The sequence below is a fragment of the Coregonus clupeaformis genome, chromosome 28, assembly GCF_020615455.1.
Source record: "Coregonus clupeaformis isolate EN_2021a chromosome 28, ASM2061545v1, whole genome shotgun sequence".
Classification (NCBI taxonomy): domain Eukaryota; kingdom Metazoa; phylum Chordata; class Actinopteri; order Salmoniformes; family Salmonidae; genus Coregonus; species Coregonus clupeaformis.
In genome coordinates, this window is record NC_059219.1 from 13,227,924 (window position 1) to 13,252,207 (window position 24,284).

The 24,284-nt window shown below is 45.5% G+C and overlaps 3 protein-coding genes across 3 annotated transcripts; all 3 read right to left on the minus strand.

Moving 5' to 3' along the window:
• Nucleotides 1-15,822: 15,822 nt before the first annotated feature.
• On the minus strand, nucleotides 15,823-18,203 carry LOC121542724 (growth hormone secretagogue receptor type 1-like). The gene is made up of 3 exons (XM_041852232.2): nucleotides 17,334-18,203; nucleotides 16,686-17,151; nucleotides 15,823-16,444 (listed from the first exon to the last, which is right to left on the minus strand). Exons 1-3 carry the CDS (start codon nucleotides 17,643-17,645, stop codon nucleotides 16,152-16,154), a joined length of 1,071 nt encoding a protein of 356 aa, XP_041708166.2. The 5' UTR covers nucleotides 17,646-18,203; the 3' UTR covers nucleotides 15,823-16,151.
• A 450-nt stretch (nucleotides 18,204-18,653) lies between these two features.
• Nucleotides 18,654-21,017, minus strand: LOC121542726 (protein phosphatase 1 regulatory subunit 35-like). Its single transcript, XM_041852235.2, has 6 exons — nucleotides 20,875-21,017; nucleotides 20,143-20,393; nucleotides 19,868-19,988; nucleotides 19,365-19,589; nucleotides 19,143-19,276; nucleotides 18,654-18,970 (listed from the first exon to the last, which is right to left on the minus strand). Exons 2-6 carry the CDS (start codon nucleotides 20,344-20,346, stop codon nucleotides 18,800-18,802), a joined length of 855 nt encoding a protein of 284 aa, XP_041708169.2. The 5' UTR covers nucleotides 20,347-20,393; nucleotides 20,875-21,017; the 3' UTR covers nucleotides 18,654-18,799.
• A 313-nt stretch (nucleotides 21,018-21,330) lies between these two features.
• Nucleotides 21,331-22,715, minus strand: LOC121542725 (transcription factor SPT20 homolog). The gene is made up of 3 exons (XM_041852234.1): nucleotides 22,010-22,715; nucleotides 21,832-21,883; nucleotides 21,331-21,695 (listed from the first exon to the last, which is right to left on the minus strand). Exons 1-3 carry the CDS (start codon nucleotides 22,705-22,707, stop codon nucleotides 21,549-21,551), a joined length of 897 nt encoding a protein of 298 aa, XP_041708168.1. The 5' UTR covers nucleotides 22,708-22,715; the 3' UTR covers nucleotides 21,331-21,548.
• Nucleotides 22,716-24,284: the final 1,569 nt, after the last annotated feature.

The following is a 24,284-nucleotide window of genomic DNA, read 5'->3' on the forward strand; positions in this document are numbered from 1 at the left end:
GAAATGGATATTCCGGAAGCCTCGCATCTGGCATGTTTTCCACAATTAATTTCTCCCATATCTTACGCTGCATCAAAAAATCTTCACTGAGATTTCCAATCCAAAATACCAAAGAAGAATCCATCTCTGTCATCATCAACAATTGGTGAACCTTTTCCTTTGGCACTTCTACCAGACAGCCGTCTGGTGTACATTTTATTGTACAGTTCAATTTACACAATGCATCTCTTCCCAACAATGCAATAGGTGTATGTTCCGATACCAGTATGGGTATTGTAATTTTCTGATTTTCATAGCAGAGCTCAATTGGTTCCGTAAGAGGAATCAGCTGTTTCACTCCCTCAAATCCGATTGTCCTAATTAGTTGATTGGACATAGGGAGATGTGTAGCATCTTCAGACCGAACACAGGTAAAAGCAGCTCCGCTATCCACCATCACTTCCAATGGTCGTTTGTTTACTTTTACCTCAATTGTTGGATCTTTTTCTGGTCCTGATGCTACCAGCTGACACCCCCCTTTCGGATCTTCTGGGCACCTCTAGAATCCTTGCTCCGGGCCCCTATAAGGGTTCACCGGTCCTCCAGATGATCTTGACTGGCCCCTGTATCTTCCTCTGAAATTTCCTCTGGTGTTTCCTCCTGGCTCATTACACTCACGGGCAAAGTGACCAACCTGTCCACAATTATAACACACTTCTGAAGATTGCTGGAAGTATGGCTTGAATCTTCCTCCTCTTCCTCTTCCTAAGCCTTCTCGTCCTCTTCCTCTCCAATTCTGTGTCTGTCCAGAAACTGGCTGTGGATATGAAACAACTGGTACCGCTATTGGTGGCTGGTACAATTGCGGCTGGAACTGGTTCGGTTGAAGCTGCGGCAGTGATTGTTGACTTGGTGCACACTGATTCTGCATAACCAAAGCTTGTTTCTTCTCCTTCTTATTCTCCACCAGTTGTATTTGGTTTAGTTTTCTGAGAGTTTCTTGGTCCTGTTCTTTCTGGTTGTGTTCCTTTTTCCTGTACAGATCCACTTGATGGGCTATATGATCTGTATAGACACCTTTTGTCATGCTTCCAAGTCCAACCACCTCTGCCAGTTTGCTCCTTACTGGTGAGGGCAATCCCATCTGTAGTTTAGCTCTCAAAATTGACTGCTCAATTTGACTCACATCTGGATCATTTCCGGTAATATTTCTCCACACTTGATGAACTCTTGACACATAGGCTCTCGGATTTTCTTGTTGTCCTAGTGGGTCAATCAGAATGTTGTCAGGATGCACATTTGTTGGAAACGTATCTTTCAGTGCTCTCCACAGCCGATTTCTACTTGCAGCTAACAATTCAGGATCATTCACCGCAGTCCCAACATATCGATGAAGTCCAGCTCTCTGAAAAATGTCTTCCATACCTGGAATCCCAAGGAGTTTAGCCAAAAGTATCTTAATGTCTCCTATGGCAGACTGTGTTCCCACCGTAATTTCTTCCAATTTAGAAATCCAAGGATATGCTCCATCTTGAAGAGTAGGCAGCTTCTCAAGTATATCTGACATATCGGTATTCTGCAAAGGCTTATACTCCAGGTTTTGTCCTCGAATTATCACTGGCATCATCAGCTTACTTGTGCTCTCTTTTCTTGGCCTCAATGTATACCTCTTCTCCAATTCTTGGGATCCTTTTTTCAGCAGTTTTTCCTTCTGTATCTTCAGCTTCTTGAGTTGTTCTTCCAGTTCTCTTACTTCTTCTAAATTATTGGCCTTATCCAGGCATGATATGCATCGATCTATATCTCTTTCTATTTCCTCTGTACTAGTCATTGTAGGATAAAATCCTCTTGAATATGAAGCACCTTTAATCTCCAAATCTTCATCGCTGTCTCCATCTTCACTTTCATCAGAACTCGAATCTCTTGTATTCTTCTTCTTCCAACTTCCATCACCCCTTCTTTCCGCTCTGGCCAACCTCCGTCTGATCACAGGGTCATATCCACCCATGATCTCTTCTGAATCACTCTGATCATCATCATCATCATCTTCAAGTTCCATCCTCCTGAACCTCACTCCACCCTTAGTTTCCAGACATCTCGTTTTCTTCTTACTTTTGGAGTTTGGATTCATCTTTATGGTCGTTCCTGCTTGTCCTCTCTCTATTATTCGTTCATCTTCATCTCTGATGCAATAATCACCCTCCTGAATGATCATTGGAAGCTGAGGATAGACATCCTTAAACTCTACTTCTTCCTCGTAAGGTGGGGGTCTTTTTGCTGAATCCGTATGTGAGAAAGGTGTATTGACTTCTGCCATTAGTTTTTCTGTTACCTTCACCTCTTTTGCCATTTTCTCTATACCTCTATCTCTTTTATCTTTTGTATCTTTTATCAGTTTTTTTCCTTCATTTTCAAACAGCTTAAGAACACCCAGCTCTCTTTGTCTCTTTTCTTTACGTTGTTCCCCTTTTTTCCCCTTCTTTTGATCTGCCTTATACGTGGATACAAGAACTTGCATTATCTTGATGACGTCTGGGTTAAGAGTCCCTTCCACTGGCCATGGTTGTTCAATGTCAGGCCAACGTTTATTCCATTTTCCAGATAACCTTGCAATACCATTAACTAGAGGATTACTATTTTGTACTACATCAACAGGAGTAATTACTTTCGTAGTTTTGATGTCCTTTTTCCCCATTGTAACAATTATTTTATATTCCTTTATTGTGAATTATATATTTTTTATATAATTAATTAATTAAATAATTAATCAATTAATTAATTAATTAATTTATTTATTTATTCATCAATTTATTTATTTATTTTTATTTTATTTTATTTTACCAAATTATTGATTAGTGGCAATCTTACCACATCCAATCAGGAAAAGTAAAGGAAACTAGTCAACTTCAGAGCAATCCAAAAAAGAAAGACCTGTAATCCAGCAACACTACAGCACTCACAAATCAATTGCTTAATAATCACCCAATCACCTTAATTTTACAGAATAATCTCAGTGCTGGATTTCTAACACAACTATAATCAAAACAACCCATGCACAATAAACTCCAATGTGCAATTCTTAATTACATCAATTGATCAGTCTGTTGCCAAGTCCCTGTTAAATTGTCACAACATGAAATATGCTAGGCACACACAATATCCTATATGGGAAAATAAGTTTTGTGAACAGAACAGTACTGGCCTTGATTGGACTGGATCCGGGGAAGCACACACTGTCGTGTGACGCACTGGTCAGCACCTCCTCTCTCTCTCTGTCTCCTCCTTCTCGTCTCTCACATGACAGGAGAACAAAGAAAACAGACAATAATTTAGTATTTTATGCATACCTATGTTCATATTCGCGCTAAGAAATGAGCAAACAGCTTAACTCAGGAATATTATAAATTGCGCAATAACATTTTATTTTATTTATTTTTTATTTTTAATCCGTCAACATATCTCTCATTTATAAATTCAATAGATCTCAATCAAATAGTTTCATAGTTAAGCAACAGCCACTTATCAAACAGAATACTTTATCCGTGTGTATTCAAAATCTCCCCCTTTCTTCTCTGTCTGTAGCACTAAATCTGCGTGTCACAGCAGCTCAGTGCAGGCAGGGGAGTGGCATATTTGCTCTACGTAACTCTAAACTCATAAAATCCCACGCATGCGCAGCTCATTCACCAGTGCGATTTCAAAGCGAGAGGAGCTCTCCCAAGCAGCTCTCTCCAAGCTAAACAACAGAAAGCAGACAGACCAGCTGTCCCTCCATTATTTCCAACACAGACAAACAGTAACACTTAACAAAACTCACAAACCAACACAGAACATAGAACACAAATCCTACCTCGAAGTTTCTTATCTTCACTTATCCTAATCTGCAGATTTATAGTTATTTTCTTATCCATTACAAATAATCGTCCTCCCAGGAGCTCATAGTTTTTTAACAATTATTAAACGTTCTCTTTAATAGAGACTCATATAAGGTTTTAACCTTAACGTCCTCCCAGGGGCTCATAGTTTTTAACAATTATTAAACGTTCTCTTTTATAGAGACTCATAAGATTTTAACCTTAACTAACATATTTCCTTTCAAAAAACTAAAACTCCTGTTGTCATAGCCTTAGTCGACACACAGCAGAGACCTCCCCTTTTATACACACACACACAGGCTCTCTTCCTCACACACACACACACAATTCAAGAGGAAATGCATTTGTTCATACAATACACTAAGCATGCTACCGTCGCTCCTTATTTGTCATTGTTCCTTCCTAAATTTCTGCTACCTCGAGTTGCAGATATTCAATGAGAGGTTACTTCGAACATATACAGTGGGGGAAAAAAGTATTTAGTCAGCCACCAATTGTGCAAGTTCTCCCACTTAACAAGATGAGAGAGGCCTGTAATTTTCATCATAGGTACACGTCAACTATGACAGACAAAATTAGAAAAAGAAATCCAGAAAATCACATTGTAGGATTTTTAATGAATTTATTTGCAAATTATGGTGGAAAATAAGCATTTGGTCAATAACAAAAGCTTCTCAATACTTTGTTATATACCCTTTGTTGGCAATGACACAGGTCAAACGTTTTCTGTAAGTCTTCACAAGGTTTTCACACACTGTTGCTGGTATTTTGGCCCATTCCTCCATGCAGATCTCCTCTAGAGCAGTGATGTTTTGGGGCTGTCGCTGAGCAACACAGACTTTCAACTCCCTCCAAAGATGTTCTATGGGGTTGAAATCTGGAGACTGGCTAGGCCACTCCAGGACCTTGAAATGCTTCTTACGAAGCCACTCCTCATTGCCCGGGCGGTGTGTTTGGGATCATTGTCATGCTGAAAGACCCAGCCACGTTTCATCTTCAATGCCCTTGCTGATGGAAGGAGGTTTTCACTCAAAATCTCACGATACATGGCCCCATTCATTCTTTCCTTTACACGGATCAGTCGTCCTGGTCCCTTTGCAGAAAAACAGCCCCAAAGCATGATGTTTCCACCCCCATGCTTCACAGTAGGTATGGTGTTCTTTGGATGCAACTCAGCATTCTTTGTCCTCCAAACACGACGAGTTGAGTTTTTACCAAAAAGTTATATTTTGGTTTCATCTGACCATATGACATTCTCCCAATCCTCTTCTGGATCATCCAAATGCACTCTAGCAAACTTCAGACGGGCCTGGACATGTACTGGCTTAAGCAGGGGGACACGTCTGGCAATGCAGGATTTGAGTCCCTGGCGGCGTAGTGTGTTACTGATGGTAGGCTTTGTTACTTTGGTCCCAGCTCTCTGCAGGTCATTCACTAGGTCCCCCCCGTGTGGTTCTGGGATTTTTGCTCACCGTTCTTGTGATCATTTTGACCCCACGGGGTGAGATCTTGCGTGGAGCCCCAGATCGAGGGAGATTATCAGTGGTCTTGTATGTCTTCCATTTCCTAATAATTGCTCCCACAGTTGATTTCTTCAAACCAAGCTGCTTACCTATTGCAGATTCAGTCTTCCCAGCCTGGTGCAGGTCTACAATTTTGTTTCTGGTGTCCTTTGACAGCTCTTTGGTCTTGGCCATAGTGGAGTTTGGAGTGTGACTGTTTGAGGTTGTGGACAGGTGTCTTTTATACTGATAACAAGTTCAAACAGGTGCCATTAATACAGGTAACGAGTGGAGGACAGAGGAGCCTCTTAAATAAGAAGTTACAGGTCTGTGAGAGCCAGAAATCTTGCTTGTTTGTAGGTGACCAAATACTTATTTTCCACCATAATTTGCAAATAAATTCATTAAAAATCCTACAATGTGATTTTCTGGAGAAAAAAATCTCAATTTGTCTGTCATAGTTGACGTGTACCTATGATGAAAATTACAGGCCTCTCTCATCTTTTTAAGTGGGAGAACTTGCACAATTGGTGGCTGACTAAAAACTTTTTTTCCCCACTGTACCTCGTCAACTACAGTGGGGACAACAAGTATTTGATACACTGCCGATTTTGCAGGTTTTCCTACTTACAAAGCATGTAGAGGTCTGTAATTTTTATCATAGGTACACTTCAACTGTGAGAGACGGAATCTAAAACAAAAATCCAGAAAATCACATTGTATGATTTTTAAGTAATTAATTTGCATTTTATTGCATGACATAAGTATTTGATACATCAGAAAAGCATAACTTAATATTTGGTACAGAAACCTTTGTTTGCAATTACAGAGATCATACGTTTCCTGTAGGTCTTGACCAGGTTTGCACACACTGCAGCAGGGATTTTGGCCCACTCCTCCATACAGACCTTCTCCAGATCCTTCAGGTTTCGGGGCTGTCGCTGGGCAATACAGTCTTTCAGCTCCCTCCAAAGATTTTCTATTGGGTTCAGGTCTGGAGACTGGCTAGGCCACTCCAGGACCTTGAGATGCTTCTTACGGAGCCACTCCTTAGTTGCCCTGGCTGTTTGTTTCGGGTCGTTGTCATGCTGGAAGACCCAGCCACGATCTTCAATGCTCTTACTGAGGGAAGGAGGTTGTTGGCAAAGATCTCGCGATACATGGCCCCATCCATCCTCCCCTCAATACGGTGTAGTCGTCCTGTCCCCTTTGCAGAAAAGCATCCCAAAAGAATGATGTTTCCACCTCCATGCTTCACGGTTGGGATGGTGTTCTTGGGGTTGTACTCATCCTTCTTCTTCCTCCAAACACGGCGAGTGGAGTTTAGACCAAAAAGCTCTATTTTTGTCTCATCAGACCACATGACCTTCTCCCATTCCTCCTCTGGATCATCCAGATGGTCATTGGCAAACTTCAGACGGGCCTGGACATGCGCTGGCTTGAGCAGGGGGACCTTGCGTGCGCTGCAGGATTTTAATCCATGACGGCATAGTGTGTTACTAATGGTTTTCTTTGAGACTGTGGTCCCAGCTCTCTTCAGGTCATTGACCAGGTCCTGCCGTGTAGTTCTGGGCTGATCCCTCACCTTCCTCACCTTCCTCACCCCAGACCGAGGGTGATTGACCGTCATCTTGAACTTCCATTTTCTAATAATTGCGCCAACAGTTGTTGCCTTCTCACCAAGCTGCTTGCCTATTGTCCTGTAGCCCATCCCAGTCTTGTGCAGGTCTACAATTTTATCCCTGATGTCCTTACACAGCTCTCTGGTCTTGGCCATTGTGGAGAGGTTGGAGTCTGTTTGATTGAGTGTGTGGACAGGTGTCTTTTATACAGGTAACGAGTTCAAACAGGTGCAGTTAATACAGGTAATGAGTGGAGAACAGGAGGGCTTCTTAAAGAAAAACGAACAGGTCTGTGAGAGCCGGAATTCTTACTGGTTGGTAGGTGATCAAATACTTATGTCATGCAATAAAATGCAAATTAATTACTTAAAAATCATACAATGTGATTTTCTGGATTTTTGTTTTAGATTCCGTCTCTCAGAGTTGAAGTGTACATATGATAAACAATTACAGACCTCTACATGCTTTGTAAGTAGGAAAACCTGCATAATCGGCGGTGTATCAAATACTTGTTCTCCCCACTGTATATGTCGAGGGGTAACATGCAAATGAATGTATTTTCCACAAACTCCAGTTCCCAGAACTGACCCGAAAGTTCACTCTAGTGACTTTCCTAGGATTTACGGTCCATCCTAATGATCGCCTCTTTTGAGGGCTTCCTTATATCAGCGACGTCCTATTAGTATACTTTTTTCCTTATTTCCTGGCCTTATTCATTCATGCTATTCCTGGACACTCCTTTTAATTTTATTCAAGCCAAATATCCGTGTGCCCAGTGTTAACAATTCCTATAGACACTCCCCCCTGTTTGCGTTGTTCCCAACGCAAACAAATTTAGAAATTTAGAACAGATTCTTATCCCACAGCAAATAACAGCAAAGTGCACACGCAAGTTCCAAACGGTACATCCGCTCAACGCACACACACACAAGCACACGAACCGACCAGCGCCCAAAGTGGTGAGAAATCTCACCTTATTTTGCCGGCGTCTTGAGCGGGAGTCACTTCGTAGCTCATGAATGGAACGCTGGAGAGACGCAACTCGTCCCAAAAATCCTCGTCGCCATTCTGTGGTGTCGAGACAACGATGCTGATATGCTGTGAAGACAAGAAATCCGCTGACACTGTCCTTAATTATAAGTGTTATTACATCAAAGCTTACAGCGTCAATTTACAGATTTCTGCAGAAAATCCGGAGAACAACCAACCCAATATCTAATATGTTATTCTTCCAGTTCTTTGTTCAAAACCTGGTATTTATCCTATGTAACATAATATGGGTGGTTTTTAATAGACCAATCCCTGACCTTCACATAACAGACCCTCCTCTGTTTTAGGGGGCCCCTATAGTAATGTTTTCCAGATGTTTCAGCAAAGCAGAATATGCAAACCTCAGCCAAAGTCATAGAATCTTCAGATACTACAATAGCAGAATAACTGATAATCAGCAGAGAGGCCAGGTGTGTCATTGCGCATGAAAGAACAGTTTTCCTTTATTAACTGAATAAAGAATCAAAACAACAAAATACAAACGAACGTGAAGTTCAACCGGCTACACAAAACACAAGCCAAAACAGAAACAAGATCCCACAACTAAGGTAGGCAAAATGGCTGCCTAAGTATGATCCCCAATCAGAGACAACGATCGACAGCTGCCTCTGATTGGGAACCACACCCGGCCATCATAGAAATACACAATCTAGAATTCACACCCTGACCAAACCAACTAGAGAAAACAGGGCTCTCAAGGTCAGGGCGTGATAGTACCCCCCCCAAAGGTGCGTACTCCGGCCGCACCAACCTGACTCATTAGGGGAGGGTCCGGGTTGGCATCTAGCCTCGGTGGCGGCTCCGGCTCTGGCTTCGGGCGCGACGTCGGTATAAACCTCTTCTCCCTTCCTGCCTCCCCGTTGCACACCCGGTCCGGTCTGGACCCCGGCGCAATGCTTCCCCTCTCAGTCCTCCCGCGATGCACCAAGCCCTGTCTGGACCCTGGTGTGGGAGACCCCGACCCTGGAGAGGGGTTGACGTCTGGTTCTGGCTCGGCAGTCCTCCCGCAATGCACCAAGCCCTGTCTGGACCCTGGTGTGGGAGACCCCGACCCTGGAGATGGGTTGACGTCTGGCTCCGGCTCGGACCCTGGTGGAGTGGATGACTCCGGCATGGGGGAAGAGCAGATAACCGGAGCTGGACCAGACACCGGTAGAGCGGACTGCTCCAGCACAGGAGCGGAGCCACCGACCGGAGCTGGACTAGGCACCGGTGGAGCGGACCGCTCTGGCACCGGACTGGACCAGCTGACCAGAGCTGGACTAGGCACTGGTGGAGCGGACTGCTCTGGCACCAGGGTGGAGCAGAGGACCCTCGCTGGAGGTTGGGTGCGTGGCACTGGAACAGGCCGTACCGGACTAGGGACACGCACCACTGGTCTGGTGCGAGGAGCAGGCACGGGCCGTACCGGGCTGGAGACACGCACCACTGGTCTGGCGCGAGGAGCAGGAACGGGCCGCACCGGACTGGATACACGCACCACTGGTTTGGTGTGAGGAGCAGGAACGGGTCGTACCGGGCTGGAGACATGCACCACTGGTTTGGTGTGAGGAGCAGACACAGGCCTTACCGGGCTGGAGACACGCACCACTGGTTTGGTGCGAGGAGCAGGCACGGGCCGCACCAGACTGGAGACACGCACCACTGGTTTGGTGCGAGGAGCAGGCACAACCCGTCCTGGCTGAACGCTCACTTTAGCCTGGCAAGAGCGGGGCGCGGGCACCAAGCGCACCGGGCTGTGAATGCGCACTGGAGATACAGTGCGTATCACAGCAGAACAGGGTGCCTGAATGGTCCCATGCTCCGTAACGCGAGTGCGGGGAGTTGGCTCTACTCTGAAACCTGGCTCCGCCAGCCTCAGCTCTAAGGACTGCGTTCTCTTTTGCTGTAGGGTTAACTCCTCTCTCAGCTCCTCCTGTTGCCTAGCCAGCTCCTCTCTCAGTGCATCCACTGACTCCTTCTCCCTGTGGGCCTCCTGCAGCGCCTCCCTCTGAAGGGAGATCTCCTGCTCCCTCTTCGCTAACAGCCCCCGTAAGGTGGTGGTCTCCTCTCTCAGACTGCTGAGCTGCAGGTCTTGGAGGGCCTCTATTATAGCAGCCTCCTCCTCCTCCACAGTCAGCCCTTTCAGGGCCTCCTGCTGCTTCGCCAACCACCCTGTGTGCCCCCAAAACATTTTTTATTGGGGCTGCCTCTCGGACTTCCTTCATCGTCGCCGTTTATCCTCCCTCGCTGCCACAGTCTGCTCCCATGGACGGCGATCCATTCCTGCCTGGATCTCTTCCCAAGTCCAGGATCCCTTTCCTTCCAAAATATCCTCCCATGTCCAGGATGTCTGCTCTTCCTGGCCACGCTGCTTGGTCCGTTTGTGGTGGGATATATACAATGTCATGCTCATTGATAGACGGATCAGACCAAGGTGCAGCGTGGTATGCGTACATATTCCTTTATTAACTGAATAAAGAATCAAAACAACAAAATACAAACGAACGTGAAGTTCAACAGGCTACACAAAACACAAGCCAAAACAGAAACAAGATCCCACAACTAAGGTAGGCAAAATGGCTGCCTAAGTATGATCCCCAATCAGAGACAACGATCGACAGCTGCCTCTGATTGGGAACCACACCCGGCCAACATAGAAATACACAATCTAGAATTCACACCCTGACCAAACCAACTAGAGAAAACAGGGCTCTCAAGGTCAAGGCGTGACAATGTCTTCGACCTCATAGCTTGGTTTTTGCTCTGACAAGCACTGTCAACTGTGGGACCTTATATAGACAGGTGTGTGCCTTTCCAAATCATGTCTTAATCAATTGAATGTACCACAGGTAAATTTCAATCAAGTTGTAGAAACATCTAAAAAATGATCAATGGAAACAGGATGCACCTGTGCTCAATTTCAAGTCTCATAGCAAATGGTCTAAATAGTTTTGTAAATAAGGTATTGGTGTTTTTTCTAAAAACCTGTTTTCACTTTGTTATTATGGGGTTGTAGATTGATGAGGAAAAACATTTTTAAAATACATTTTAGAATAAGGCTGTAGCTTAACAAAATGTGGAAAAAGTCAAGGGGTCTGAATACTTTCTAATGCACTGTAGGCTACCTGTGCATGTTTATCCCCTCTACTCTGAAACAATTTCAGCATCCAAACTGTGCAATTTTCCATTGGATTAATGGAAAGAGACATATGTTACAAAACACCAAAAAGTTTAATGACATTAGGAGATTGTCAAACCAAGCCTTCAATACTGAGTAGGGAGGGAAGGATGTATTTTCTGTTTTCAAGTTTGACATACTCCACTTGATTGTGGTGTTGAAAACACAAACCATGATGATAAGCGCTCGAAGTCAGTAATCTGTATGCAGTTATGCGTTGCTTATTGGTTTTGTCTGGTGTATTTTTTTGGCATTTATTTTATATAATTATAAAAATAGCACCAAAATGTTGAAAATATGACTTCCCCTTAGCTGATCATTGTCTGCAGTTGGCTCTGATTGTGGTGTAATGAGACAGGCAGGGAGAGTGAGCTCGTCCGTGGTGGTCATCGGACCCTCAACCTTCTGGCCCGTTAGCCCTGCGTGGCATCGGTTGCTACAGTTGTTGTTATTTATGCTGGTAATAATTATTTGAGAGTACATTTTATGAGGGGAGAAGGTGTGTAATATTTTTAAACAGTACAAGGGGAGGGTCAAGTAAAAATATTTGTAATATTGGGGAGGGGGGTGCATTTTTGTTTATGGCACCTCGAGTTGGACCATTGGTTTCTGGGACCATTCAGAACAGTTAGAATGTGTTTGCGTTCTACAAATTGTCGGGGAGGTACTCAGATCCAGACTCATTGCAGAGAAGAAACTAACGTCCGTGGGCATGGTGTAGCATTTGGCGGGAGCAAGAGGTTTGGGTAACCAGGCAAGCCACAACTAGACCTTGTTTCAAAGGTATCAACAAATAATCGTATGAATTTTTAGTTAATTGTTCACTGGTCGTTCCTCTCAGTCCTGCGTGTCCTGGGCATAACTGAATCAAATGAACAAAATGACTAGTTCCTTTGACTGAACAAGTTGAAAAGATCAGAGTCAGTATAAAGAGCCGGACTTCCCATCACTACTGCACACTGCTCATGAGGCTGGAATTTTCCAAGATTCCAAATCTTATCAGAAATTAGCTAGCCATGTTCTGTTCGATGGGAAATTCGTTACATTTAAAGTTACAAGAGGGGGAAGAGTATAAGCATAAAATATAAAATGATTAATAAAAAAATACCACCAATCTGAAAGAGCACTTTTCTCATAGCTGGAGGGTAAAAGGTCAGGTGCATGTGCCTGGTTATGTGTGTGGGTTACCTGGCCAATGTGAGGCATCAGGGGTGTGTATTCATTAGTCGGATTCCATTGCAAAACGTTATGCAATGGAAACCGTTTACCGTTTACTCTAGTCACCAAACAGAAGCAAACAGAGTGAAGTAGGGAGGGACCTTCCTGAATTTGTTCAACAGAAACTCTAGTTTTCATTGCAAAGTCTTTTTTCATTTGAAGTGAACAGTTTCTGTTGCAAAACATTTTGCAACAGAATCTGACTAATGAATACACACCAGGTGATAGGTTAGTGCTACCTGTGCCACGTTCAGTTGCCAAACATTGTCCAACGTTGCAGATAGAAATGCCATGAATAGAGCCTACATGTACAGTGAGGGAAAAAAGTATTTGATCCCCTGCTGATTTTGTAAGTTTGCCCACTGACAAAGACATGATCAGTCTATCATTTTAATGGTAGGTTTATTTGAACAGTGAGAGACAGAATAACAACAAAAAAATCCAGAAAAACGCATGTCAAAATTGTTATAAATTGATTTGCATTTTAATGAGGGAAATAAGTATTTGACCCCTCTGCAAAACATGACTTAGTACTTGGTGGCAAAACCCTTGTTGGCAATCACAGAGGTCAGACGTTTCTTGTAGTTGGCCACCAGGTTTGCACACATCTCAGGAGGGATTTTGTCCCACTCCTCTTTGCAGATCTTCTCCAAGTCATTAAGGTTTCGAGGCTGACGTTTGGCAACTCAAACCTTCAGCTCCCTCCACAGATTTTCTATGGGATTAAGGTCTGGAGACTGGCTAGGCCACTCCAGAACCTTAATGTGCTTCTTCTTGAGCCACTCCTTTGTTGCCTTGGCCGTGTGTTTTGGGTCATTGTCATGCTGGAATACCCATCCACGACCCATTTTGAATGCCCTGGCTGAGGGAAGGAGGTTCTCACCCAAGATTTGACGGTACATGGCTCCGTCCATTGTCCCTTTGATGCGGTGAAGTTGTCCTGTCCCCTTAGCAGAAAAACACCCCCAAAGCATAATGTTTCCACCTCCATGTGTGACGGTGGGGATGGTGTTCTTGGGGTCATAGGCAGCATTCCTCCTCCTCCAAACACAGCGAGTTGAGTTGATGGCAAAGAGCTCGATTTTGGTCTCATCTGACCACAACACTTTCACCCAGTTCTCCTCTGAATCATTCAGATGTTCATTGGCAAACTTCAGACGGGCCTGTATATGTGCTTTCTTGAGCAGGGGGACCTTGCAGGTGCTGCAGGATTTCAGTCTTTCACGGCGTAGTGTGTTACCAATTGTTTTCTTGGTGACTATGGTCCCAGCTGCCTTGAGATCATTGACAAGATCCTCCTGTGTAGTTCTGGGCTGATTCCTCACCGTTCTCATGATCATTGCAACTCCACGAGGTGAGATCTGGTATGGAGCCCCAGGCCGAGGGAGATTGACAGTTCTTGTTTCTTCCATTTGCGAATAATCGCACCAACTGTTGTCACCTTCTCACCAAGCTGCTTGGCGATGGTCTTGTAGCCCATTCCAGCCTTGTGTAGGTCTACAATCTTGTCCCTGACATCCTTGGAGAGCTCTTTGGTCTTGGCCATGGTGGAGAGTTTGGAATCTGATTGATTGATTGCTTCTGTGAACAGGTGTCTTTTATACAGGTAACAAACTGAGATTAGGAGCACTCCCTTTAAGAGTGTGCTCCTAATCTCAGCTCGTTACCTGTATAAAAGACACCTGGGAGCCAGAAATCCTTCTGATTGAGAGGGGGTCAAATACTTATTTCCCTCATTAAAATGCAAATCAATTTATAACATTTTTGACATGCGTTTTTCTGTCTCTCACTGTTCAAATAAACCTACCATTAAAATTATAGACTGATCATTTCTTTGTCAGTGGGCAAACGTACAAAATCAGCAGGGGATCAAATACTCACTGTATTCCTTGTTTTGCATGTCGAAAAAGGCATGTTTGTTCTACATAACAATTTCTATCTGAACTTTCCAAAATGTTATGTCCTGCTGAACACGCCCCAAGTGTGAAGGACAGGGGAGGGGAGATGAGAATGGTATTTTTTCCCCCTTATTTTGTTATTTGTTATTATTATTTTAGGGGGATCAGCTTTAATACTGCAGATAGATTGTAGCTTCCATCAATGTAATTGTCTGCATTATTTCCAATCCCCCATATATTTTTTATTAAATATACACTACCAGTAAAAAGTTTGGACACACCTACTCATTCAAGGGTTTTTCTTTTTTTTTACTATTTTCTACATTGTATAATAATAGTGAAGACATTAAAACTATGAAATAACACATATGGAATCATGTAGTAACCAAAAAAGTGTTAAACAAATCAAAATATATTTTATATTTGAGATTCTTCAAAGTAGCCACCCTTTGCCTTGATGACAGCTTTGCACACTCTTGGCATTCTCTCAACCAGCTTCACCTGGAATGCTTTTCCAACAGTCTTGAAGGAGTTCCCACATATGCTGAGTACTTGCTGGCTGCTTTTCCTTTACTCTGCGGTCCGATTCATCCCAAACCATCTCAATTGGGTTGAGGTCGGGGGATTGTGGAGGCCAGGTCATCTGATGCAGCACTCCAACAGTCTCCTTATTGGTCAAATAGCCCTTACACAGCCTGGAGGTGTGTTGGGTCATTGTCCTGTTGAAAAAGAAATAATACTCCCACTAAGCCCAAACCAGATGGGATGGCGTATTGCTGCAGAATGCTGTGGTAGCCATGCTGGTTAAGTGTGCCTTGAATTCTAAATAAATCACAGTGTTATCAGCAAAGCAACCCACACCATAACATCTCCTCCTCCATGCTTTACGGTGGGAACTACACATGCAGAGATCATCCGTTCACCCACACCGTGTCTCACAAAGACATATAATAATATAATATAAAAATACATTTCAGATTATTTCTCTTTCTTTCTCTCCATCATGACAGGTTGAGTGAGTCTGTCATGAAAGAAAGTGAATCAAGTGAAGAGTCCAGGGTTTATTATCAAATATTTTATTTAGATTAGATGTAACACAAATTCAAAATGTACAGTAGTACAAAATACTCCAAAATGCACAGTAGAGGACCGATTCTTTTTGTACTGCGATGTGAAAAAATAAAGACCAATTTCTACTTTGCTGTGATATTCAGATCTGAGCCTGGAGGTCTGCAGTAGCCACTGGTGTCCTTGTCTCCCTTGTTAATTGATGTCACCGATTTCCTAGAATGTGCCATAGCAAAGTGGAGGGGGGGGCTCCCAAGAGCTGTGTGAGTGTGAGAGAGTGGGGTGGGTGGGCTTGCAGATGTCAAGTCTGCTAAATCAGTCAGTCTGTGATGAGACTAGGTGGAACACTGAGCACGCTGTCAACTCAAAGGCTCCAACCTCCCACTGATACACACACCTTACATCCCTCCCTCCCTCACATTAACCAATAATCACAGTAACCCCCTCTGATCAATCTCCCAACCCGCCAATACTCCCCAGGGGCCATTCTTACCCTTACCAGTCACCATGGTGACAAACACACACAGACAGACCAGAGCTAAAGTACCACAAAGACAAAAGGCTGGAATTACAGTTTATTACACATCACTCTGGGAACACACACACCTTCAGGGGTTTAGAACCAACAGTCATCAAAATGGCAAATATATATGAATCAAATATTATACAATAAATCGGACAATATGTCTCACTAAAGACAATGTTCCTCTAAACAAAGTCTTATTCCTTCATCCATCTCCAAGGTTTTCTGTGTGCGAGTGAGTGTGTGTGTCCGTGAGTTACAGGGTGGTGGTAGAGTGTTGTGGCGTGAGTGAGGTGTGGCGGGAGCGGTGTGTGTGTGAGTGTGTGTGTGAGCGCAGCAGGCTGCGGACAGCGTGGCGGTAGCGTGCCGACATGGTGTTGTAGAGGATAGGGTTGACAGCAGCACTGAGGTAGAACAATACAAAGGAGACCAGGTTAAAGTACTGAGAGACGTAGTACATGTCAGCGCTGGAGCCCAGAGTCACAGAGAACAACGTCCGACCAACGTGGAACGGCAGCCAACACAGAACAAACGCCAGCACGATCATACCTAGAGAGAGAGGAGAATATGAGATGGAGTGACAGAGAGAGAGTTGAAATTAGAGCTAATATTAAGTACTGTATGTGTGATATAGTTGGTTCACAATAGCTGCTTAGCGTTAGTATTGCTGAGGGCTAAACCAGTAGTTGGAGCTGGGAGGCCCCTTCGTAGCTCCAAATACCATGACTAAATCAACTCAGTTACTTTAAAATACAGAGACTGACTCTCTCGCTCCCACACACAGCCTCACCTAGCATCTTGATGGTGTGTCGCTGGGCACGGTCTCGGCTGCTGCGTTGTGGGCGGAGCCACAGCTTCCTGCCGATCAGACTGTACACTACTCCCAGAATGCCCAATGGCACCAGGAAGTAGAGGTTGGAGAGCCACATCATGGCCCCCAGCAGGCCTGAGGAGACGGCGTAGTCCGTACAGCGACACTCGCTCTCCCCCTCTCCTCCCCCCAGCTCCTCTACCCCCACCATAGCAAACACCGGCCCGGCGCTGATCACAGCCACAACCCACAGGCAGCCAATGAGAGTGCGGACGCGGGTCCGTGTGACCAGGGTCTTGGCTGTGAGTGGTCGACAGACAGCGAGGTAGCGCTCCAGAGAAAGGGCGGTGATGTGGAGGATGGAGGAATAGGTACAACTCTCACTGACGAACACACTCAGCTTACACACTGTATCGCCCAGATCCCAGGGCCGGAACCTCCACAGCTAGAGGGACGGACACAGAGAGAGGTTACACACACAAACACATTATATCATCCAACACCCAGGTCCGGAACCTCCACAGTTAGCAAGAGAGAAACAGAAATCACACACACACAGTATCAGCTACCTAAAACATAGGTTGGGAACCTCCATAGCTAGAGAGAGACCCATCCCCCCCCCCTTACCTTGTAGTATAGATCTAAAGGCATCAGTAGCAGTATGAGGAGGTCGGAGATCGCCATACTACTCAGGTAGAGGTAGGTGGTGCTTCTCAGGTGTGGCCGGAGCCAAACTACCAGGATGGTTAACATATTTCCTGTGATGCCCAGGGCCAGCAGCAGCACACACACGGCCGTCACACACACCAGCTCAGCCCCACTGAAGTCCGGTTCCCAGTCAGTCCGGTCACTCTGGTTCCCACAGTCCTCCAGACAGCCAGACCCTACCCCACAATCCTCTGAACAGCCGCTCCCACTGCCCAGCACTGACACGTCCATGGTCAGAGAGAGATGCCCGGGGCTCAGAGACTGGGGTGTGTGTGAGAGATAGAGATGAGCTGAGACGGTACAACGTGCCTGTGTGTGTGTGTGTGTGAGAGAGAGAGAAAGTGTGGATGGTCTATATCACCCAGGTTACAGCAAAGGATGACGTAGGCTGATGGATTCTAATCGGAGATGATCCTGAACCACACATCCAGGAGATATAAAACACAACACAACTAGGTGATTTGGGGTCAATTCCATTTCAATTGGGTTAATTTGGGAGATGGAGTACCATTTTCAATGAATTATAGAATTGTTCCCACCACTGAAACACAAACATGTCTATCCTGTGGTAGGGAAAGGACATGCTCGATGTCAGCAATCACACACCAACACAAAAATCTCTCACACACACCCTGTTACACCAATGTGTTACACACACCAACACTACATAATACACACACTATAGAGCTCGCCAGGTTTAGTAAAAAAAAAAAACTGAAGCTAGTTAACCTCTGGTTCTTTCAGCCATTCCTATGGGGAAATGAATGGGGAAAGAATGGCGTTTTGGGATAAACATAGAAAATAAGGTCTGAGGTTAACTCAGGCTTAGGAGATCTTATACGTATAATATCAGTCAGTTAACATGACATTTATGAGTTATAAAGCCTTTTGCTTGTTTTGATTACATAAATGCATCTGCATTTATCCCAAAACTCTCAAAAAAAAAACATACATATTCCCATAGGCTTTGGCCAACAAGCCATTGCAGAGTTAGCCTGTTAGTGCCTACAAAAGACACCATTACTATTGCTCTCTATACCCCCGTTAGACACAAACACTACACACCTAGCAGTGTGAATTGAAGCTGTGTACTCACCTTGCAGCTGTCTTCGATCCCTAGACAATCTCTCCCTCATCCACCACTACCTCCTCCCTCGCTCTCCATCACCCACAACTCATACACACACAAACAAAGGCTCAAGAACACACATTCGCAGTAAAGATCACTCATCAACATGATTCAGGTTAATTCCTTTAATATCTTAAATTAGTTTAAAATACAATATTTACATCAGAGAATGACGGAAGTAGGAAGGGAAATAAGGAATAATGCTTTTCTTAAGTATTGGGCCTTTCAGTCTAGAGATTCAGAGTATGTGTGTGTGTCAGGGTCCGGCCTCCCAGCATGTTTGTCTGTGGTAGAGGTCAAAGGTTGTGTGTGCGGGTCGTGGGATGGGCTTTGGGCGTGGCATGGTCATCTCCTCCCCTGGTAGGAGGGGCTTCTCTCTCAGCAGATCCCCTCTGAAGAAAACCTGCAGGTCAGGACCGTCCTCTTTCTGCTCTCACACACACACACACACACACACACACACACACACACACACACACACACACACACTTACAAATACAGGTATGGACTAGTTGCAGGTCATGAGACTTTTCAATGTACATATTGCTTAGACACACACGGGTAAATGTAATCTGATGGGGTCAGTGAGAGGGACCTGCCTTGTTGCCATGGCTGCATGTGGGCGGGACCAGCTGCAGCCTGTCACGTAGAGCCTGGCTGATAAGCTCCTCCTCCTCCACATTCACACTGACCAATGCCCTGTAGAGGTGCTGGGATGGAGGGACATTCACCCCTATAGACAAAGACAGGACATACACTCTGTTAGTGTGTGCTATATGTTTATGTCTGCATGTGTGTGTTTCTATGTGTGTGTGTGTTACCCTCTGTAACCCGGGCGCTGATGCTGTTCTTGGTTCTGGTTGACTTCTGCAGTTGCTCCTGCACAGCCTTCTGGGAGTTAAACTCTGCCCCTGCCATGTCATCTAGCTCAGCCCTCAGAGCCAGAGTAGTATTTAACTCCGCCCCTTCAGGGAGGCTGCCACCCCTCTCCTCACAGGGAGCCTCCTCATTGGTTGCTGACCTTGCCCTCCTACGCAGAGCTCCACCTATGGGAGGAATACAGAACGAGATATTGACCAGTCAGAAAACAGATCTGGAAGACATCCATACAGGTTGTGTTCCTCTGCTCAGACATTGCTGACTCATGCCAGATCCTACAACACCTGGATAGGTATTTTACGTATCAGCTAACCACATCATATGTTATAGCAATCTGGTGCGACGGCACAGTCAATGACGTGGCACACAACCATTGGTTGATGCATGCAACACCTGTGCAGGGGAACATGACCTTATCAGACTCCAGACCAGGAGGGTTAGTTACCATGGAGTCCTTTGCCCTTTGAGTAACTGCTGGAGTGTCCAGGGCGTTGCCAAGGTGGAGGGTCGTTGCTAGGCTCTGCTATCACCGTGACAACCACAGGCTCCTCGGAGGCAAATCGCACCTGTAGAGTCAGGGGCACACATTTCAGTGATGTCTCTCCAAAAACACACACAGACTCACACACAGATCTCTCATCACTTCTACAGCTGTCTTGACAACTGAGAAAAGCACCATCTGTGACTGTCCGTCAGGGTGTGTGTCTGTGTCAGACTGACCTGCCGGTGGCTGCGTCCTCTCAGCAGGCTAGCCGGATTGGGCCGTGGCGGGTCGGGGCTGAGGGGAAGGGACAGGTCCAGTTCCGGACACCGCAGGGGGCTAGCGGGGACCAGGGGCACCGGGGCGGGCAGGGGAACCAGCCGGATGTCTGGGTCGCTGCACCCTGCTAGAGGACGCTGCTGCAGGGAACCTGCTCTGGTCATCTTAGGTCACCAGTCTGGATCTTTGTCTTTGGGTTACAGATCTGTTACTGATTTTAGGAAAGATATAAGGCAATGGCAGTCAATTACCAGAATATTTAGTATGGTTCTGAATGGCAGGTACACTATCCCTTTGCCTAACCTTAACCCTTACCTTAAGACCCCCTAATCAAACCTTTCCGATGGAGCAAACTTAACACATGTTCAGGCCTATGCCCAACGCAGTCACTTAGCGTTGTTGGATCTGTAGCGTAGGATGAATAACGTTAACGTTACACTTCCAACCAGATATAAAGATGTGACGTTATCTAGCTAGAGCTCTAGCTAGATTCCCTTCACAGTGGGAGCTTTCAGCACACAGACAGCTAGTTAGCTAACGACGACAGCCGACATGCTAGAAAGCTTACCAGTCAGTTAGCCAGCTAACTTTATATGTACTACTAGCCAGCTATATGGTTTGTTTTGCTAGTTAGCTAGCTAACGTTAACTAAAGCTATCCAAATTCAATCATGTCGTTTATTCTCAGCTTACTGTTATGATGAAGCGCCCGGAATGGTATCTGAGCTCACGCGTTTCTTGTAGTTTTCACTGTTAATACATGAGGATAGATTGACTCTATTTAGCAGGATCTGTTAACTTTTGAAGTTCCCTCCACTGGCGCCGCCATAACTCCGTCTTCAAAACGAAACAATCACACTTCCGGTTTCTTCATTAGTAGGAAATTACAAAATGGCGCCCCCTGGCGTGCATGTTACATTGTGTGTGCTTGTGTAAGTGGTGGACTCTACGGCACAAGTCAAACTCTTCTTTAGTAACAGTTATTTATTTGACTCAGATTTTTTGCGGTGCAGAATTAGAGAATATGCACATTTCACACTTCCTCTTTCAGAACCCCTCTTCAGCCTGGTTGCCAGTCTCTGTTTAGCTAACCTTCCACTCATTATGTGCCATTGGCACATAACATGGAATAGTCTAAGAAGTGGAACCTTACAGAGACTGGCAACCAGGCCTCTTCATAACTACAGCATCATCATTACAAGAGACTACATCATCATCATCATCATCATCATCATAGCCAGGCTGTCATTGCAAATAAGAATTTGTTCTTTATTGACTCGCCTGGAAATTTAAAAAATGCAAGTGAAAGGCATGTACTAATACTGTTAGCTTCTCTCTGTGTATGTGTGTGTGCGTGGATGCTTGCGTTATTGTCTGTGTCTGTCTCTCAGTGCTCTCAATATGTTGTTCTCTCTCTCCAGCTGGGCGTTCCTCTCTGACAGCTGGTTGATCTGCTTCCTCAGTAGCTCCACCTCCTCTCTCACAGCCAACATCAGGTGGCTCTTCACCAAGTCCTACAGCAATATACAACATGTAATTATAGCATATCATCAAATGTATGTCACAATTCTTCCAGCAACAGATGGGTGTTCACCAAGTCCTTCAATGCAACACAATACAGACACTATAACCATAAACACACTATCCTACCATGGCTTGCTCAATCTTGTTGTCAATTGCAATCTTACTGCTACTGGAGCCACTGAAACAACAAGAACAACAACAAAACAAAGGAGATTGTGTGTTAGTGCACATGGTTCACATTGATGTCTATTCCTGAACACAGTCACCTCCCAACAACAAATGGCCAGGCCATTTCCATGGTTACCTGTGGCAGAAGAGCAGCAGGGACAGGAAGGCTGCCTCAGAGTTCTGGACAGAAGGTGTACCCTTCAGACACAGCGACCAGGTAGGGAGCGGGGCCAGTTCTTTGGTCAGGGTCTGGTGTTGAGGTTGGGGTTGGGGTTGGGGTTGAGACTTAGAAGTGGTCTGGGGTTGAGGTTGGAGTTGAGCATTGGTCTGAGGTTTAGTAGTGGTCTGCGGTTGATGTTGAGGTTGAGTAGTGGTCTGCGGTGGAGTAGGGGTCTGGGGTTGAGGTTGGGGTTGAGTAGTGGTCTGGAGTTTAGTAGCGGTCTGCAGTTGATGTTCGGGTTGAGTAGTGGTCTGGGGTTGAGTAGTGGTCTGCGGTTGAGGTTGGGGTTGAGTAGTGGTCTGGGGTTGATGTTGGGGTTGAATAGTAGTCTGTGGTTGAGATTGGGGTTGTGTAGTGGTCTGGGGTTGAGGTTGGGGTTGAACAGTGGTCTCGGGTTGATGTTGGGGTTGAAGAGTGGTCTGTGGTTTAGGTTGGGTTTGAGTAGTGGTCTGGGGTTGAGGTTGGGTTTGAGTAGTGGTCTGGGGTTGAGGTTGGGTTTGAGTAGTGGTCTGGGGTTGAGGTTGGGGTTGAGTAGTGGTCTGTCGTTGAGGTTTTGTTGCAGTCCTAAAGCGTTGTGGAATCTCCATGGTGACAGATGAGCGTTGGTTCCTCATCTGAAGCTCCTGCCGTCCGCTCGGCCATGAGTCCCTAACCCTGACCCCCCCACGACCTCTCAGCACTGTATGACCACAACCCCTATCACTCACTCCCTCCCTGCTTCCTTCTCCCTCTCTCCATCTAGCCGGAAGTTGTAGTTGTTGGTGGACAGGTGGGGGGGTAAGGGGGGGTCTGGGTTTGGGATGGGGGTAGAGGGAGGAAGGGCAGCCAGAGAGGGAGGTGGAAGGAGAGGAGTGTCTCTTTGAGGGGGACTGGGGGGCTTGTTTACTGGACCTGAGAGAGGACAGAGAGGAAGGGAGGAATTGGGGAAGAGATGGAGGGAGGGAAGGAGTTAGAGATGGAGAGAGAGATGGAGGGAGGGAAGGAGGTAGAGAGAGGGGGCGGGGCTGCCGACGAGTCTCAAACAGAGAGATGATTTTCTTCACACTACCGAACATGACTGACCAAAAATAGCCTCCTTGTCACCAGACAGCCAACAGCAGACAATAGATTATCTAAACCACATCAGAGGCGCTTTCATCCACCTCCATTCACTACAGCCTTCTGTGCAAAAGCCAGTCACTACCTGTTGTGGGTAGAGAGTCAGAGAGGGTTTAAACTTAGAGGCACAACTGACGATTACTTCCACGAACAACTACAGAACATGAGTAGTTGAACAGATCACCATGTGGTTGTATTGCGGTCAATGGGAGACAGGAAGATTAGATCCATGTGCTTGCTATCACAAGCGTGATCTGGGATTCCTATTGGAGAAATAGATTCTGGGTATCTTCCAATAGATTGTCTTTGGTGGATCAGTCCCACAGACCCAGCCAGCCCAGCCCAGCCTGCCGAGAAGATCTCAGATTAAAACTGCCTTTGTTTGTGGATTAGGATTAGCCTATGCAGATGATTTCCTTATTCCATCCAGCCACCAGATGTCTGATTGGCTAATCTATATAATTCCGGTTTATGCAGGGCGGAGTCTCCTGTCCAGGTGAGGAGCGTCTCCACGACGACCCAGAGGTGAGAAGCGTTTCCGTGGTGAGGAGCATGTGTGTGTGTCTTTGGGCTCTCACATGATGAGAGACCATTCTACTTCTCCCACACACACCCCACTGTCTGGCACTCTGATAGGCTCATACAGGCGCACTCTCATTCCAACCTCCGCCCACTCACTGCCTCAGCCAATGGCAAAGTTTGTGGCATTCTTTGCCTGCCCACTGCTACTGAGTTTATGCTAATTAGTTTCCCAGTATGACAAGTATTGACCTCCATGAAAATATGTCCACTATACTCCACTGCATATGACCCCAACCCTGATCAAGACTAATGCATCATAGAGATGTGTTAGATTCAACCGAGTGGCTGCGTGACCAGGAGCTGTATGTATCAAGTGCCTCTGAGTGCTGATCTAGGATCAGGTCCCCCCCTGTCCTTGTAATATCATTCATTGTGATCTAAAAAGGCAAAACTGATCCTAAATCAGCACTCCTACTCTGAGATGCTTAAAAACATACAGCCACTGACTCTCAGGACACCTCTTCCTGATACCTGAACAAGCTTACCTTCTACCGTGTGCTACTTTACACAC